A 20,120-nucleotide genomic window follows, 5' to 3' on the forward strand; every position below is an offset into this window, starting at 1 on the left:
GTGGTGTGATCTCGGCTCACTGCAGCCTCCACCTCCCAGGTGCAAGCGATTCTCCCACCTTAACCTCCTGAGTAGCTGGGATTATAGGCATGTGTCACCATGCCTGGCTAACTTTTATATTTTTAGTAGAGACAGGGTTTTGCCATGTTGCCCGGGCTGGTCTTGAACTCCTGGCCTCATGTGATCTGCCTACCTTGGCCTCCCAGAATGCTGGGATTACGGGTGTGACCCACTGCACTTAGCCTGTAATATTTATTATATTAGTATAATAGAATATTTATAGGAGTTATATGTTTATAGACTTTAAGCCCTGGTTTGAAAAGTTTACTTTTAAAATGGACAAATGATGTCAGAATAATGTAAATTGGGACAAAAGTCACAGATTCTTCATTTTACATGCTGTGTTAAGCTCACTATAGGCAAAGTACCTTGGTTGATAATATGTTTTATCTATAAAAAGCTCTAAATAAAAATGCGACTCAAGAAGTCATTAAGCAAGAAGATGCAGTTGGTAGCTGTGATCAGACACCACAACATTCATACCCATGGAATATTTGGAATAGAAGAAAGTGTTACATAGATCAGTGAGTTTCTGTTGTTGTTGACTTAAGAATATTTTCAAATGAGGATGTTTTTACCAATACAGGCTATTGTGTTTGAATGAGAGGAGCTTTTATAATTTAAGATTATTCCTTTATGAATTACAAAAACCACAAATTAGACTTATAATACCTTTCCTAAAGTGATGATTTTTTAAAAAATTACTGTTGTATTTCTCATCTCTCTGAAATTACTCGACATCCTTTTTTTCCCCAATAGCCTCCTTTGATGGGGAAACTCATTCCATCCAGCTCCCTCCAGTGAACAGTGCATCATTTGCTCTTCGCTTTCTTGAGAACTTCTGCCACAGTCTGCAGTGTGATAACCTTTTGAGTAGCCAGCCTTTTAGTTCTTCCAGGGGTCATACTCACAGCTCTGCAGAGCATGATAAAAATCAGTCAGGTGAGAGAAAATGTAAACTCTTATACTTCTGTTTAACTTGAGAATCTTGTATAATTGTTTTTCCTTGTGTTCTCCTCAAAGTAAACATTTTAGCCACAGTGAGCTAATGAGAAATGTATAACATGTAGTTGTTTTTGTTCATTCAAAGTAGGAAAGTAATTTCTTGTATTCATAATGAACTTGAGAATCAAAGCCCATGGATTACTTACGTTTGACTTCATTGTGACTACCTCACAGAGTTAAACATTCTCTGTTAGACTGAAGTATGGCTTTAAAGTTACTGACCTTTATAATCCTAAGAAGTTAGCAAAGCATGTTGAGCCCATTGGCTATAAAGATTTTGTTGCAGTCATCAAGGTTTGACAAATGATGACACGGTTTTGTTGTTGTTTTTTGAGACAGAGTCTCGCTCTGTCTCCCCAGGCTGAAGTGTAGTGGCGCAATCTCAGCTCACCGCAACCTCCGCCTCCCGGATTCAAGCGATCCTCCTGTCTTAGCCTCCTGAGTAGCTGGGATAACAGGCACCCACCACCATGCCCAGCTAATTTTTGTATTTTTAGTAGAGACAGAGTTTTGCCATGTTGGCCAGGCTGGTCTTGAACGCCTAACCTTAAGTGATCCTCCCGCCTTGACCTCCCAAAGTGCTAGGATTTACAGGCGTGAGCCTCCACACCCAGCCTGTGATATGCTTGGATTTGACATTTGAACCATGGTTGCTTCTCTTCCATAAGAACCCCAAACTGATGCCTGAATAAGAGGGTAGGTATAAGATAGCCCTGTAGAACCAAAAGCATGTTTCTTGCTTCTGATCCGTAAAGCAAGAAAGCTCTTCCAGCTTTTATGCAAGTGCTCTTTGTTTTTTGGGAGTGGTTTGTCTCTTTTTCATGTGACTTATGAAAGCTAACTATGTTCTACCGATCATGGCAGGATTGTATGTGGGTCTTTCAAGAGTAGCTGAGGTTCTCAGGTGTTACTGCTGCATGATTTTCTGGCCAGGTGCTGCTGATTCTGGAAATACAGAGTACCATCAGACTATCTTTTTAAGTCCAGGGATTCTAATTCACGTGCCACTCAAGTGTGAAGCGTGGGTACCATGTCTCTAGCTACTACTTTTTTTTTTCTGGTCCTCCTGGTTACCCCACCCTTCTTCATAAAGCTTGTCTCCTCTACTTCAGTGACACCTCTCATATCCATCCCCTTTTTTTCCATTTCCTTGTTACTACCCTGCTTCAGACGGTACTAACCCCTTCACTGGTTTAGTAAAGCAGGCTCCTAACTGGAATCCTCTTTCCAGTGTCTCCCCTCTGGTGTAGCTGTCCAGTGAGTCCCTTTGAAATAAAGGTATGATACTGTGACATGCTTGCAAAAGTATTCATGGAGAAGCAGTGGCATGGAGAGCACAGGTGTTGGAGTTTGTCAGACCTGGGTTCCAATCCTGGCCTTGTAATCTCTATGCTGGAAGAGTGTAAAGTCTGACCGGCCTACAGTTTAATTCAGTTCCTGCTGTTAACTAGCTATGTGCCCATAGACAAAGTACTGAGCCTCTCTAGTTCTCAGTATCCTTATCTGCAAAGTGGATACCTCTTTAGTTGTGAAATTGAAAGAAAGTATTTGTAAATTCTTAACCTGCATTACGCCTGGCATGAAGTAGGAGCAATAAAAGCTAGCTGTCAGAACTAGGGGGAAGAGGAAGAGTGAAGTTTCATGTTTTCATGTGATATTATCCTTTTTTTTTCCTTCTTCGGGAGAGGTAGGAGGTCATCAAAAATGGTAGGAAATTTGGAAGATGGCTAGAAAGGGAAGGGCCACCTGTGTGGGAAGAGGGGTGTCTGTGTATTGATAGGTTTTCTGTTTCTAAGAGTAATTTGGGGAAAAATATGAGTTGGAGATGCTGAGAGTACAATTTCCTGATTTCTCACTCTGTTGCCCAGGTTAGAGTGCAAACGACACCATCTCGGATTGCTGCAACCTCCGCCTCCTGGGTTCAAGCAATTCTCTTGCCTCAGCCTCCCAAATAGCTGGGATTGCAGGTGTCTGTCACCATGCCTGGCTAATTTTTGTATTTTTAGTAGAGGTGGAGTTTCACCTTGTTGACCAGGCTGGTCTCAAACTCCTGGCCTCAAGTGATGCTTCCACCTTGGCCTCCCAGAGTACTGGGATTACCAGCCTGAGCCACCTGCCAGGGCCAATTTCCTGATTTCTTACACAAAGCATTAAGAATGCCAGTAATTTACGAAACCCCATTCTTTGAAAGATTTTAAAGAAAATGTAATTCTTCTTTAAATTGAACACAGAATGTTTGAATTTTCAGATTAATCCAATAATAATAGGTAACTATTTGAAAAAATACACTGAATAATCCACATATTTTACATTATTTTAAGGGTTATTAATTTTCTCTCACAGAAAGCTTAATTTAGCCATTTGAAAGTGGCTTTGAGTTGGAACTCTTAGGTTTTTCTTAAGTCAGCTAGTAGTTAAAGAAGTTGCATGTAAATGTTATGAGGTTGATTATTACTAAGATTTTATGTCTAGTATCCCATTTCTCTTACATTTTTTAAAATAAGGGACTCAAAAATAGTTTAAGATAGAGTGCTCTTCTTAGGAGACTTTGATTCTGACCAATCTTGTGTTTGCACATTTTAGCAGTAATTTTAGACATTTTACTGAAGTATAGTATACATAGAGAAAATTGTACATGGAATGTAGCTTGATTAATTTTCATGCCTGTATAACCAGTCCCTGGTTGGAAAAATAGCTATTACTAGTACCCTAGAAGCACTGCTAATGTGTCAAACCCCCTTTCATCCGCTACTACCCCTCACTTCGCACATGGATACCTACTGCCCTGACTTCTAGTACCATGTGTTACTTTTGCCTGTTTTTGAACTTTATAGAAATGAAATTATACACCATTTACTCTTGTGCCTAGCTTTTTTTGCCCATCATTATGTTTGTAAGATTCATCTGTATTGTTGCATATAGTTAGATCATTCATTCTCATTGTTGTATAATATTCTGTTGTATAAATATGCTACCATGGTATGTATCCATTTGAGTGCTTTCTGTTTTGTGCCCTTATAGGTAGTGTTGTGTTTTGTACTCTTATAAGTAGTGTTATCATGAACATTCTATACACGTCTTTCTGTTCCTGTATCTATCTTGGAGGGAATTGCTAGGTCACAGGAAATGTGTAGATTAAGCTTTAGTAGATACTGCCAAACAGTTTTTCAAAGTGGTTGCCTCAATTTACTTTCCTATCAGCTCTTTGCTTTTTAAAATAGATTATAATTCTCAGGTGAAATTTTTTATTTGATCTTTTCTGTCCATTTTTCCTGTTTTCTTGAATATATTCATCAAAATTGCATTATAGTCTTTGTCTACTGACACCAGTAGTTTTTCTCTCAATCGTTGGTTATATGGTCTGACTTCTTTGCATGTTTACCACTATTTTTTGGTATGTGGGACATTGTATATAAAAGATCTGCAGAAGCTCCAGATTTCTACCTTAAAAGGTTTCCTCTTTTTTAAGCAGAAAGAAGGAGGGCTCATTCCATTCAGTGATTGAACTGGGTTGGGGCTGAATAGCAGTTTTAATAAGACTCAGTCTATCTCCTGATTCCTTGCTATTCTTCAGGTGTTACTTTCCCAGGCTTTTGATTGAGAACCTGGGAATTCTCTAGCTCCTTAACCTTGAAAGACTATGGGGAATTGTACTTCCCTCCTTCAGGGGTTTGCTGCTCAGCTCTTCAGCCTTCTTCCTCATGTATTATCACAACTTCACACTTGTGTTTAGGTGGCTTGTGTGTTTGAGCTAGACCTCTTCACCCTGGTGGGTCTTTATTTCTTAAGCATCGTGAGACTGCGAGAGATTTCAGCGTGCCTTTTAAGAGTTTTTAGCCTAACTCCCCAGCTTCCTGTATAGCTCCAGAACTTGGCAGATGTCCCATGGGGGAAAACTAGCTATGAGTTTGAGTTTCTGATTTGTCACTCCAGCTGTGTGAAGCTGCTGAATCTTTTTTGATTTATTTTTGCCTAGTTATAGCCCTCTGCCTGTGTCAGGTTCTATTTTCAGTGTAGTGCCAAGAGTCAGCAAATTCCTACAGGGAAAAAATATGACGAGATCTTCAGTTTAGACTAGAATGGTTCTTCCCCTTCTGGAATTTGATTTTATTAGTTCCTATGACTGCTATACCTTGAGGATGCTTTTCTTATAATAACTTTATTGAGATATAATTCACATACCATAATTTCACCCTTTTAAAAGTACACAATTCAATATTTTTTAGTGTATTCACAGAGTTGTGCAGTCATCACCACTATCTTCATCACCCCCAAAAGAAATCCCATACCTGTTAACTATCATCCCTCAATGTCTTTTCTCCCTCACCACTGGAAACTATTTATTGACTTTCTGTCTTTATGGATTTTCCTATTCTAGACATTTCATGTTAATAGAATCATATAATATGCAGTCTTTGTGTGTGGCTTCTTTCACTTAGCATAGTGTGTTTTTTTGTTTGTTTTGTTTTGAGACGGAGTCTCGTTCTGTTGCCTAGGCTGGAATGCAGTGGTGTGATCTCGGCTCGCCGCAACCTCTGCCTCCTGGGTTCAAGGGTTCAAGTGATTTTCCTGCCTCAGCCTCCTGAGTAGCTGGGACTACAGGTGCCCACCACCACGCCCGGCTAATTTTTGTATTTTTAGTAGAGACGGGTCTCACTTACATCATCCAGGCTGGTCTCGAATTCCTGACCTCAAGTGATCCACCCATCTTGGCCTCCCAAAATGCTGGGATTACAGGTGTGAGCCACCGTGCCCACCCTATGTTTTCAAGGTTCACCCATGTGGTAGCATGTATCAGTGCTTCATTCCTTTTTATGGCTGAATAATATTCTATTGTATGGCTATATTGTATTTTGTTTATCCATTTATCAATTGATGCACTTCTGGATTGTTTCCACTTTTTGGCTATTAGGAATGCTGCTGCAATGAACATTTGTGTATAAGTTTTTGTGTGGATACATGTTCTCTCGGGTACAAACCTAGGTGTGGAATTGTTGGGTCATATGGTTAACTCTGTTTAACTTGATGAGGACCTGACAGACTTTTCCAAAGAGGCTATACCATTTTACATTTCCATCAGCAGTGAATGAGGTTTCAGTTCTCCTTGTAAACACTTGTTATTGTCCATCTTTTTTATTATACCCATTCTAGCAGGTGTGAAATGGTATCTCATTACGGTGTGATGTGCATTTTTCCAATAGTTGATGATGAGCATCTTTTCTTGTGCTTTTTGGCCATTTGTATATCTTCAGAGAAATGTCTGTTCGAATCCTTTGTCCACTTTTAATTGGTTTCATTTTTTATTGTTGAGTCATAAGAGTTCTTTGTATATTCTAGATACAAGTACTATATCAGGTATATGCTTTGCATATATTTTATCCCATTCTTTGGGGTTGTCTTTTAACTTCCTACTTTTTCTCTCTCTCTCTCTTTTTTTTTTTTTTTTTTTTGGCGACGGAGTCCTGCTCTGTCACCCAGGCTGGAGTGCAGTGGCGTGATTTTGGCTCACTGCAACCTCTGCCTCCCAGTTTCAAGCAATCCTCCCACCTCAGCCTCCAGAGTGAGTGCTGGGACTACAGGTGTGTGCCCCCACACTTGGCTAATTTTTGTATTTTTAGTAGAGATGAGGTGGCATGGTTTGACTGTGTCCCCACCCAAATCTCATCTTGAATTATAGTTCCCATAATCCCCCCATGTCATGGGAGGGACCCAGCAGGAGGTAATTGAATCATGGGGGCAGTTACCCTCATGCTGTTCTTGTAATAGTGAGTGAGTTCTCATGAGATCTGATGGTTTTAGAAGGGGCTTTCCCTGCTTTGCTCTGCACTTCTGCCTGCTGCCGTGTAAGACGTGCCTTTGCCCCTCCTTTGCCTTCTGCCATGATTGTGAGTCCTCCCCAGCCATGTGGAACTGTGAGTCTATTAAACCTCTTTTTCTTTATAAATTACCCAGTCTCGGGTATGTCTTTATTAGCAGCATGAGAACGGACTAATACACTGGCCTTTTTTTAGTTCTTTAGACATGATTTTCATTTTTTAGTTCCTTGAATATATTTATAATAGCTGATTTAAAGTATTTGTCTAGGTCGGGTGCAGTGGCTCACGTCTGTAATCCCAGCACTTTGGGAGGCCAAGGCGGGACGATCACTTGAGGCCAGGAGTTTAAGACCAGTCTGGCTAACATGGCGAAACCCTCTCTCTACTAAAGATAAAAAAATTAGCCAGGTGTGGTGGCATGTGCCTATAATCCCAGCTGCTTGGGAGGCTGAGGCACGAGAATCATTTGAACCTGGGAGGCAGAGGTTGCAGTGAGCTGAGATCATGCCATTGCACTCCAGCATGGGCAACAGATTGAGACTGTGTCCCAAAATAAAGTATTTGTCTAGTAAGTCCAATGTCTGGACTTCCTCAGGGACAATTTCTGTTAACTGATTTTTTTCCCTTTGTATGGACCATATTGTTTCTTCACATGTCTCATTTTTTTGTTGTTGTTGAAAACTGGACATTTAAAAATCATATAATATGGCAACTCTGGATATCGGATTCCCTTCTCCCTAGGGTTTGTTGTTGTTGCTGGTGCTGTTTAGTGACTTTTCCTGGACTAATTCTGTAAAGTCTGTATTTCTTTGTTAAGAGTGGTCACTGAAGTCTGCTTGTTTAGCTTAATGTGGTTAATGATTGGGTAGAAATTTCCTTAAATACCTGGAACCAGTGTATCTCCCAGCCTTGGCCAAGGGGTTTTCTGTGTGTGTTGGGACATAACGTCAGTGCTCCAAGAGGCAGCTTGTAAGTCGACTTTGTGCAGAGCCTCAAGGTCAGCCAGAGATGAAAGATTAGGGTGTTCTCATGTCTTTCCTGGACATGCATATATACATCTGAGCACATGCATGTGAACTGTTTAGATTCCCAGGAATATGTCTGTGTTTTTCAAAGTCTCCTAGGGGGCATCTTATACCCAGTTTTTCCTTTTAAGCTTTTTGACCAACCTATTGTTAGCCCTGACTGGTAATATGGTCTCAGGCAGCTGCAAAGTTAAACAGTTGCCACCATTTTCCCCCATCAGATGCCCTGGAGATGGGGTTGTTCACACAGAACAAGCTCTAATTTAGGTCAAATAAAGACAAACCCTGAAAGGCAGCTTTTCAGTGAGCTTCAAGACTGGTCTAAGTGATAGTTCTCTGGGCATGGGGCTTTTGGAGAGCTCCGAACCCATTATGTCCCCATCCAGTGACTATTGCATGGCTGTTTTTCATACCTGCCATAGTTGTGAAGTGTTGGTTTTCAAGGCTACTATGAAAATGGGGTGAGGGGGATTATATTAGGGCAAGTTAAAATGCCACAGAATTTGCTGTTTTTTTCTGAGATCCATTCATTTTTCTTAAACACTTTGGATTGTGGCAAGTCTTTAATTTCCAGAGTTTTGAAAAAGTTTTTATAGTTTTTGCCACTGTTTTCAATGTTTTTATGAAGGAGTAGATTTTTGGAGGTCTTTGATCAGTCATCCTGGAAGTGCTTCTCTGATGATTTAGAAAATACTTTGTAAATTACCTGGCTTTTCCTAGTTATCTCTGTAGGAACACTTTCCTCCCTTAGCCTTACTACAATACCCAGAAGCAGAAGTCGAGTCAATTTTATATTTGTTTCAGCCCCAGATAGTAGAGCATACCCAGCTTCGTAAACTTTTCATAAAGCATTAGTACATTACAAATAAATGATGAAGACATTTTCTAATCTTGCCAAGATTCTGAGGGAAATAAACATTTATAGAAAACTATATTTTAGAACTCGAATTTTCCATATTATTAAGTTGGTATGAAAAGCCAATTATTTCTTTCCTTAGAATTTAATGTCTTAATTAATTGTAGAAATTTGAGATATGTTTTGCCTGTTGGTTTCATAGTCCATTATTAAAAATAAAACTAAAGTGGTAAGAGCTCTACCGGACTCATTGGGATTCACTGAGTAACTAGATTGAGCTAAAGGTTACTCATCATAACATTTTGAGCAGCATGCGTGGCCCTCAGCCGAAATTTTGAACCAGATGAAGTTTGACTTTGATACTCATTGCAATCTTTCTTCTCTTTTGAGGTCTACTATCAGACTTTTAAGATTTTTCTTATACCTTATTTGTCCTTTTAGTTGGAGGTTAAATCAGGATATTTGTTGATACTTAGGGTATAATTGATAATTGAAGCTGTCTTTACTTTCAGGATCATGTTTTACAGAGTGGTCCTTTAGGTAGAAGTGCGTTTGGTTGAATGATAAGTAAGCAGTAGACTTGTTTTAAGGGTAGCTCTAAGCCAGGATTGTTACTTAACAAAATGGATGTTCATTATGCCATATCTTTTATTTAATTTCTCTGAAGTTTTAACTCCTCCGGCTCATGGGAGCAATTTTCCCAGGCCATTTTAGACACATTTTAATGGGTTGCCTCACTGCCTTGTGAGATATTTAGAGAGATCTGATAACCCCACAATAAAGAAGCCTAGATATACTCCTTCTGGAAATGCTTTTAACTCTTGAATATTATTTCAGTGAAAATATAAAATAGGATGAAATAGACACATGTTATTCAAGAACATCAAATAATTGAGAAGTTGTCAATGGAGGTATTGTAGGCAAATGATGTAGAAACAAGTGTTTCATGCTGATGATATGAAAATGCTTGAGTATATTAGTTCGTTATAACAGACAACTGTTTTTTCTTTGAGAACAGCAAAAGAAGATGTAACAGAAAGGCAAAGTACCAAACGATCTCCTCAGCAATCTGTACCATATGTTGTTCCTCTCTCTCCTAAGCTCCCCAAAACAAAGGAGTACGCATCTGAAGGTAAATAGCATTTACACCTCCCAGGATTGGGAAGAAATGTTTCTCTGCTACCACTTGTGTATACTCTTGGGGTGGTAGTATTGGAGGTAGAGAGGTAAATTTGCCTAAATAAGTTTGGCAGTTAGGCTACTACTTGGACAGCTTTGTTGAACACTTCATTCCCTTCAGAAGTGCACGGCTGTTATTTCTCCATAGAAAAAAAAAATTATAATAACCTAATAACCTTTTTCCTTCACTTTTATATTGCTAAAAATTGGTAGAAAGAAGAATAGAAAAACCTGCTGCCTTTCTCCAGAGAATGTATTAACTGCCCAAGTAGTAAACAAATGTTAGAAACCAACTGTATGATCATATTATAACAAATAGTAATGAAGAACTGCATTTCTAAAAACAAATGCTTTAGTGAGGTGTTTATAGTCTTGGTGGCAAGACTGGCAAATGATAGTAAGTTACTATGAAAAATATAGGTGATATGCAATCACTTTGGACTGTAGGACAATGTCCATTAATATAAATGCCAAGGAAGACCAAGTCGGGTGGATCATCTGAGGTCAGGAGTTCGAGACCAGCCTGGCCAACATGATGAAACCCTGTCTCTACTTAAAAAAAAAAAAAAAAAAAAAACCCAAAAGATTAGCCGGGCATGGTGGCAGGCACTTGTACTCCCTGCTACTTGGGAGGCTGAGGCAGGAGAATCGCTTGAACCCAGGAGGTGGAGGTTGCAGTGAACCAAGATTGCGCCACTGCACCCCAGCCTGGGCAACAAGAGCAAAACTCTGTCTCAATCAATCAATCAGTGCATGCATCCATACCAAGGAGGGGATAGCCATGAACTTTGTGTTAGAGCATTGTGGTTCAGTATAGCACAAGTTAAGTGAACTTGCTAGGGATGAAATTTTTTTCCTTTTAGTAGTATTTGAATTGTAAGTCTATTGAAGATAGCCTCCTTTGTCTTTTTCCCTGTAGAAGAACCATTGTTTGCTGGGAGAAATGCCATTCCCAAAGAGGAAAATCTTTCAGAAGATTCTAAGAGCTCATCACTAAATTCAGGAAATTGTTTGAATCCTGCCTGTAGAAATCCTATGTATATTCATACTTCAGTCTCCCAGGATTTTTCTCAAAGTGTGCCAGGCACCACAAGTTCACTACTAGTTGGGGACAAATCATCCCCCAAGAGCAGTCCCCATGAAGTTAAATTCCAAATGCAGAGGAAAAGTGAAGGTATGTTCAAAAATAGTGGCTCTCAATGTGTTTGTCTTTTGCCTTGAGATTTTCATACCTAACAGCATCCCTTGAGAGTATCACATTGGAGAAAGTGCTAAAATTTGGGAGGCTGAGTCCTCCCTTTCACATCACTGTCAGGTCAGACCATTATGGATCCTCCAATCCTCTTGACAGCACAGAACTGTCTCTGGGGATCTGGATCACCAACCATGTCTCTGATAGAGACTTCTCAGATTAGTAGTGCTTGAGCAGTTGTAATTTATCATTTGCTTGGGTACTGTCTGGACTCACAAACCTCTCATGACTCTGAGGCCTGGAAAGACAGTCCCTCTCCTTTCTGTTGTACACTTTTCTTAGTCTCTCTTGAGACCTTTCCTGGCCTTAGCCTGTGTTGACTCCTGGATTCGGGCTGGCATCTTGTTACCACAGCCACACCATTTCCTCATTCTCCATATCCTTCCTCAGACCCACCAGGAAGACATGACGTGTATAAGTAGGGCAACATCCTGTTGCCATTTAGAAAGAGCCAAAACGGGTCGGGCGCGGGGTGGCTCACGCCTGTAATCTTAGCACTTTGGGAGGCCAAGGCGGGCGGATCACCTGAAGTTGGGAGTTCGAGACCAGCCTGATCAACATGGAGAAACCCTGTTTCTACTAAAAATACAAAATTAGCCAGGCATGGTGGTGCATGCCTGTAATCCCAGCTACTCGGGAGCCTGAGGCTGAGGCAGGAGAATCGCTTGAACCCGGGAGGCAGAAGTTGCAGTGAGCCGAGATTGCGCCATTGCATTCCAGCCTAGGCAGCAAGAGCAAAACTCTGTCTCAAAAAGAAAAAAAAAAGAAAGAAAGAGCCAAAACAGCCTTCAATGTGCAAAGAGGGCTAATATCCTGTACCTTAAGGGTGCAAGAGAGTGAGGTTGGGAATAAGTGTCTTGTCCTTTTTCTCCAGGTAGGCACGTAGGCGAGGTTGAGGAGTGTAGGAAGTGGGAACCCTTGCCTTTGATCATGGGTGTTATCTATGGGCAGCCACACTGTGCACATCCCATGACACATTTAATGTTGTCAGCCCCATCCCTTCTGGAGATTTTCTCTGCTTTTAGAGTGACATGGTTTGCAGAGTCTAACAATAGATGCTTATTCCATAAGGGCTAGTATACCCTGCATTTTAAAGTATTTTCACAAAGTTTGACCTTTTGAAGATAGGCCTTCTCAGTATAAGATTACTTCTAATGCTGAGTATCTCACTTCGAAATGTATGTCAAACACTGTTGTGCTAAGGTAGCCAGTATTGGGGCTTCAGAAGGCTGGCTTCTGGTCTTCTTAGGAATGTAGAGACTAATAGTAATAACATTGCTTTCTAATAATTTACTTAGTGGTAATAGAAATAATCATCATCTTCATCACTATCTGACATATGCCAGGCATATAATATTTCATATGGCCTCCTACATTATACTGTTACAACAATTCCTTGAAATGTAGGTGCTGGCAAGCATTTTCAGGTGAGAAATTTGAAGTCATTTGGCTGAGGTCCCTCAGCTAAAAAGTGGCTGGGCCAGTCCTTGAACTCAAACACTCTGACTCCAGGGTTGTACTCTTAACTTCTGTACTACTTATATCTCCCAAGAACAGATACTTATTTCCATTAGAAACTGTCTACAGGTGCCATTACTATTATTTTTGAGGCATTTGAACTGTTACCTAGAGCTGATTCCACTCCTGACAGCCAGTGATGCTCACACAATTTCCTGTCCTGCCTTGTCCCATTATTCGAATGAAAAATATTGCTGATCTTTATTATAGGAAAGAAATCCAGTGATGTCAGGGGGAATCAGATCACTTTCATACTTTCATTATACTTATTCTAGAAATATTTATTGATATGCCAGTGTATATAAGACAGAGCCGTTCAGGAGAAAAGCATGACTGGACTTTGATTATTTTTCACATGATTAGTTTGTTTCATGTAATTATTTGAATAACAGTAATGTAATGCTTGCAAACGTCTCTGATTGTTTTGAAGGTGTAGGCCCAATTAAATTATATTTTCATAATAGACTAAAAAAAGAAAATCTTATGGTTTTATTTTTAGTATAAAATTAATTTTATACCCCAAATCATATCTTTTTACATATAGTTTATCTGCAGTAAACTGTAAAACTAGTTACATGTTATTCAAAACATAAATGTACCAGATTATGACAGAAACCAGAAATTCCACAAAAATATAAGTTAAATTAGAGATATGATTAGCTTTGCCAATGATTTTTTTCATGTTACATTGTGTCTTTGTTGAGTTAAAGGAGATGATGTTTCTGTCTAAATTGTCAGAATGCCTTAGGCATAGCGTGGTCTACAGCATCATCATTTTTACTTGGGTCGATACAGCCCAGCAGAATTTCTCTGTAGATATGGCCAACATTTTTTTCTCTGAGTGAAGGGAAGAATATATTTTGGTATAGAGTTTTTATTTCACATCATCGTTGTGATGTTGGAAAGAAATAAAATTCAGAGCTACACACAAAAAATTAACCACTATAAGTTCTTTTATTTTCTGTTTTTCTTTACCTTTCCCCTAGGTAAGTACTTAAAATGCTTCTAAAATGGCCATAGCCCAGAGGGTAGGAAAGAAAGGGTACTCCTTTGGCTAATTCACACACAAAAAACCATCTGATTTGTGTTGACGGTCCTTGGTTAGAGAAACAAATCTTCCTAGCTAAGTACAAAATTCACTTCAGTTATCACACACTAACTTTAGGGAGTTAAGGGCTCTGGTTGAGTAAATGAATACTTGTCAGGACACAGATTTCATCACAACTTAGTAAAGAGTGCAGCTAAGACCATTTGAGATATGAGCACTTAAATTGTTTCATGTCTCAGTTATGTATTTTTTTAATGTATAAACCTTCAACCAAAATATCTATTACTATGCAATTAAACATTATAAAGGAATTAAATGTTAAAGTTATTTCTGACCTAGCGTAGCAGAAAATAATCTTGTGTTCTTCAAAATTCAGATAAGCAGCCAGGCGCGGTGGCTCACGCCTGTAATCCCAGCACTTTGGGAGGCCGAGGCGGGCGGATCAAGAGGTCAGGAGATCGAGACCATCCTGGCTAACACAGTGAAACCCCGTCTCTACTAAAGAATACAAAAAATTAGCCGGGCATAGTGGCGAACGCCTATAGTCCCAGCTACTCGGGAGGCTGAGGCAGGAGAATGGTGTGAACCCAGGAGGCGGAGGTTGCAGTGAGCCGAGATTGTGCCACTGTACTCCAGCCTGGGTGACAGACCAAGACTCTGTCTCAAAAAAAAAAAAATTCAGATAGGCATTTAAGCCATGAGAGACAGGAAATCTAAAGAGTAAAGTGATGCTAAACATATTCTTATTGGATACATCAGAGAGATTTGGTAAAAGGACTACTTTGTTTATCAAAAATAATGGGATTATTGAAATTATTTGATTAAAATGAACACATTTAAGCAATTAGAAAACTAAATTTGGCTTGGCGTGGTAGCTCGTGCCTGTAATTCCAGCAGTTTGGGGGCCTGAGGTGGGCAGATTGCTTGAGCCCAGGAGTTTGAGACTAGCCTGGGCAACATGGATAAATCCTGTCTGTACAAAAAATATAAAGATTAGCTGGGAGTGGTGGCATGTGTCTGTAGTCCCAGCTACTTGGGAGGCCAAGGTGGGAGGATCACTTGAGCCCAGGAGGTCAACACTGCAGTGAGCCATGATTGTGCCACTGCACTCCAGCCGTGATTGTGCCACTGCACTCCAGCCTGGGCAACAGAGCGAGACCCTGTCTCAAAAAAACCAAAACAGCAACAAAAATACAAAACAAACAAAAAAAAACAAAACCAGCTGTAAATTTGGGGAATTTCCATCGGATTTAGCTAGTAAAATAAACCTAATCTAGACAGATAGAGAGAGATTGAAATTCCTTGGAAGACTTAAGAGAGAAGTCATAGGTTAGATTAGATTAACCTAATTTTACCCAAATAACAGGTCTTTTGCTGTGTTTGCTTGTGGCCAAAGAGGCCTTGGATTGCTTAGTCTGTTTTGTGATCTTTGAAGCTTTAAGGTAACTGCTGAACCTGCTTTTGTTGTTTGGGGGAGGTCAGATGGGATGCTCTTATGTAGCCATCCTCACATCATCTTTGTATAAGCTTTCACAGTTGGAGTCTTGAGACCTTGTTGGGGAACTTAACAGAAGGTTCCAGGAATGAGACCATTATTCCCTACCTAACATCTCTTCTTTCAGGATAATGATCAGGTCAAGTATGATTTGTCTTTTTTCCCCCCCATTGAAGCTCCAAGTTATATAGCTGTACCTGATCCCAGTGTCCTGAAACAAGGCTTCTCTAAGGACCCTTCAACCTGGTCTGTGGATGAAGTGATACAGTTTATGAAACATACAGATCCTCAGATATCAGGCCCCCTCGCCGACCTCTTCAGGCAACATGTAATGTATCTTTTGATCCGGTTTTCCTGCCGTAATGCCTTTGAATGACCTCTGTGCAGGCCCTTCATTTGGATGCTGTGTGGATGGTGGGGGAACCCTATCAACTGATTTTTCCATATGTGAGAAAGGTTATTTTTCCCAAGATATTAGTTCCTTAAATGGTAGATTAATGGTCTGTTCTTTAAGTGAGTATGCAGGTGCTTAAAATACAAACTGCTTCACCTTCTCAAGATACAATGATTCAGCATTGCAACTCTCAGGTGTACCTCCCCTTTGTAACGACAGATACAAGGATCCTCCCCGACCTGCTCCCAGCTCAGCGCCAGGACCATGAGTAGGAGGGGTTGACCACAGGCTATTACAGGGTGGCCTTCCTCCAGTGAATCCAGCAACTGTATAAGATTAAGTACATCCTTTTAAACAGGAACTCACAAATACCAAATAATATGCTTCCATAACATAAATTGGTTAAGGTAATAAAGAATTTTAGGAGGATGCCTTATGACTATTAAGTAATATTTTCAGTGTTTTCTAACAAATCAAATGAGTGATCTGTTATCTGAGGTACCCTTTTCACTATTGCAAGAAAATCAGTAATTAGTTTTAGCATCTAACCAGCTTCAGACAACTAACTGATTAGCCTTCAACATAATGACAACACTGTATAGCACATTTACAGTTTGCATTGATATTGACATATTCCTGGCCCTTCTCAGAAAGTTATTGACCATCTGAAATTCATTTCTACCATTAATAGTTTTTGACCCTTTGTCATAGATATGTTTAGTATTTTATTTAACACACAGTATTTAAAGTCAGATTGTTTGATACTTGGGACATTTTTTGAAGATACAAGGTTAAATTTTCTTTTTCTTAAAATTTAAACTAAATTCATAAATTATCAAATGATGCTTCACTATATAAATTATATTTTTAATAGTTTTCAGGAAATAAAGCATATTCAGAGAATATATATCCGGAGTATACAGCTGCTCTATTTTACATGTTCTTATGTATAAATAACTTGATATGAAAGCATTATTAATGAGTATGATTTCCTTCTCTCTGTAGGAAATTGATGGGAAGGCTCTGTTCCTACTCAAGAGTGATGTGATGATGAAGTATATGGGGCTGAAGCTGGGGCCAGCATTAAAGCTGTGTTACTACATTGAAAAACTTAAAGAAGGAAAATACAATTGAAAAAAATATGCGTAAGTTTAGATTGGACATAATTCTCAGGTGTACTGTTAACATTTTAATTTAAAAGTATTTCTCAGCAGTTTTTGTTTTGTAGACAGTTCCTATAAAAGTGTTTTATCAGAATTGCAGGACTGTATTAACAGTTCAGTCAACTTTTTTTTTTTTTTTTTTTTCCTGGAGTCACCAACCAGCCTCGGGAGGCACAGCCACCTCTCCCCCAGTCTACTTCTTTAAAAAGCATTTAACATGTTAGTATTGGCATTTTCAAATTGGCAGTTCTTTATGTCTTTTTAAATTTTCATTGTACAGTTTACAAATATACTTAATGTAGTTAACAGAGAAAAACCTTTGATTTTGGTTAATCTTTATATCTGGAACCAAAACAGCTAAATCCCAAAGGGGAAAATATCAGGGATTGACAACTTCTATAATTAAATCCATGAGAATTTTTCCTCACCAGAGAATTTAAAGGTGCACCTGTAGATATCATCTTTTCTCAGATGTTTTGTCTGATACTCTGTGGTGTTCTGTTCATGTTCTATCAGTATATCTAGAAAGGGAATAGCCATATAAATTATTTTCCTTTTATTATTTCTCTGTATGTTGTATTTGATCATATTTAAAGGAAAAAAGCAAGCTTATAAAGCTTATAAGCTTTCATAAAGTGTTCTTACCAGTTTTTGATAAATTTTTTAAATTATAGGATAGAATCGTCATTTTATGCAGGAGATATTTATACTACGAGGGTTGTTTGGATGGAGTAAGATTAAATTTTTTCAGTAAAATACCTATTATTTTAAAACTTTCCGTATTTTCACTAAGCTTGGACATTTAACTAGGCATTCTTTTCTTACATCTCTATATGAAGATACCAGTGTCCAAATTTTTTGAAGATATATATTATATGTGTTTATTCCTCATATGGTACTTTACCATATTTGTATATTGTTTTATACCTGTAGGTTTACACACAAGTAAATCTTCTTTTTTCTTGAATTTAATCTGGCACTTTGCACTGCCACAGAGGTAACGATGAACTGTGTATATAGTTAGATGTTTCGATTTCGTAAAAAATATATGTCCATCGTTTGCTATCACCAGTACCTCTCAGCTTACTCTTCAGGGGATATGAAACAATCTGTAGATTCGTTTCCATACAGGGAAGTTCTCTGTCCTATGCAATGTTTCTAATTAATTTGCTTACTTCTGAGCCATTTATTCTGCTACACTTTGAGAGATATATTAGTTCAGACTTATTGTTTGGGGCTTTATTTTATTTTATTTTATTTTATTTTTTGAGATGGAGTTTCACTCTTGTTGCCCAGGCTGGAGTGCAATAGCTCGATCTCGGCTCACTGCAACCTCTGCCTCCCTGGTTCAAGCAATTCTCCTGCCTCAGCGATTACAGGCATGCACCACCACGCCCAGCTAATTTTGTAGAGATGGGGTTTCTCCATGTTGGTCAGGCTGGTCTCGAACTGCTGACCTCAGGTGATCCGCCAACCTCGGCCTTGTAAAATGCTGGGATTACAGGCATGAGCCACCGTGCCCAGCCATGTTTGGGGCTTTATTTTATAAGTTGGAACTTTGAAGAGGAAATGGTGCTATATGTTTATTGTTATTACTTTGTGTAACTTTGATGTAACGTCTATAAGCTATGAGAATCAGTTATAAAAGTATTAGCCATTTGTTGTAAATGCCAATAAAATATTCACCAGGGGCAAGAATGTACATTTTCTTTTTAGAAAACCAAATGTACTTTAGACATGAATGCAACTATTTAAAGAATAGCTTCATTTATGTTATTCCTTATATGTCAAAAGATTCTTACTTAAACTTGGTCTTCTTTCAAGTTGTTTGTATGAAGATGCTGTACCCACTTGAACAGTCCTCAGGTGTTTACATAAATACTATGTTTTACAGTTTTCATATTTTAAAATATTAATAAAGTTAATCGAAACGATTCATTCAAAGCCTCAGGTGTGATTTTATTTACCGTTAACTGCATTACATTAAAGTGTATATTTGTTGGAACTGGAACAGAGCCAGTCTAGTAAGTTTGTGGCTTTCCGTGTCCAAATACTTGAGTTTTAAAACCTGCCCAGATTCTAATGCTAAACAGGATGCCTAAGAACCAAGGGCTGATTTCTTACAGGGGTCTTCAATGAGACCCCAGGGGGGCTGTAAGAAGTTCAGTCGATGAGCTGTATCTGTACTCAGAGCCTTTGTTATTTATGATATCATCAGTGATGCGAGAGTGCTAGAAAATGCCCGTGCCCCGAGATATCTCATCCCATCTGAGCCTGTACACCTGGCTGGCAACTCCGGCTGCTCTTTTACCACTGGGGGCCAGAGACCGCCTCCTGCATGCACCTGCTCTTGGCCCTCTGCCTTCAGATGGTCCAGCTGCCCCGGTGGGATGCCCTTGGAGGACTGGGGTTACAGTTGCGTAGCCTCACTTATTTGGCCCCTACCCCGACCCCAGGAGCTGCGGCTCCAGCTGATTAACCCAGAAACCCTCACTGCTCTTGCTCACCAGCAGCGTGTCCTGTGATTCACTGGAGACAATAGGGCCCTGACTGAGGCTCCAGGGGTGATGCTCAGTGACTGGAATGGGGGTGTCAATTTGAGTGATCTGAGACTTGAGTAATTCATGGCTCCTTTTTTTCTCCTATCTGGTTTATAAATTTTTAGTCCATAGACTATCATGCCATATTACCCTTCCTGTGAATTTTCCAGACTTGAAATGATCTTCCTCTAGCTTTGCCTCTCATTCCATCCTTCGATGCTTTGTAACCTGCAGAATTCTGCATCTTGAACTCTAAGACCTTCCAGGATCACCTAGCATTTGCTTTGGTCTTTCATCTGCTTGATTTCGTATCGTTGAAATGTCTTACAGTACATGTTCTAGAGTGGGATTTCCCAAACTTTTAAACCAAGGCCTCCCTCTGCGGGCATAGAAACACCATGCCCTTCTGTAACATTCAAAAGTAAAAAGTAAATACTGTGAGTAGTGACAGTGTAATTGGGAGGAAAAGCACTGCTTTTTCAAGCTGCAGAAGGGATTGTCCTCGCAGTTGGCTGAATACATGAAGTAGGTTAAAATTTCTGGGGCTATAGCTTGATGCTGGGGCTTGCACACAAAGTCCCCCGAAGCTGATCCAGGCAATGTGGGAGAGCTTTAGGCTTGAGAGGACGTGCAAGTGATAGCCCGCTGTTGGAATGCATAGGGGACAGTTCTTCCTCTTCTGGCTGTTTGCCCTATTTTGTCAGCAGGTTGATGCCACTAAACCTTAAGAGCGACGCTCCGTAGTTAGCACATGCTCAAATTGAGCTTG

General features: G+C 39.5%; 1 protein-coding gene across 3 annotated transcripts in view; it reads left to right on the forward strand.

The window, feature by feature from the left end:
- SCML2 (sex comb on midleg-like 2 (Drosophila)) overlaps positions 1-18,749 on the forward strand; it is a 122,907-nt gene extending 104,158 nt beyond the window's left edge. Inside the window, exons 11-16 of one of the 3 annotated variants that reach the window (XR_001007769.1) lie at positions 820-1,002; positions 9,781-9,894; positions 10,861-11,115; positions 15,431-15,582; positions 16,654-17,030; positions 18,108-18,749. Coding sequence is in view for 2 of the 3 variants with exons in the window: in XM_011995817.1 (XP_011851207.1) it covers positions 820-1,002; positions 9,781-9,894; positions 10,861-11,115; positions 15,431-15,582; positions 16,654-16,782 (833 nt within the window). In the remaining variant the exon portion in view is untranslated. Of the gene's footprint in view, positions 1-819; positions 1,003-9,780; positions 9,895-10,860; positions 11,116-15,430; positions 15,583-16,653 lie in introns of all 3 variants that reach the window. The other 2 variants (XM_011995817.1, XM_011995818.1) reach the window with 2 other exon arrangements.
- Positions 18,750-20,120: the final 1,371 nt, after the last annotated feature.

This window comes from Mandrillus leucophaeus, unplaced genomic scaffold, assembly GCF_000951045.1.
Source record: "Mandrillus leucophaeus isolate KB7577 unplaced genomic scaffold, Mleu.le_1.0 Scaffold499, whole genome shotgun sequence".
NCBI lineage: Eukaryota > Metazoa > Chordata > Mammalia > Primates > Cercopithecidae > Mandrillus > Mandrillus leucophaeus.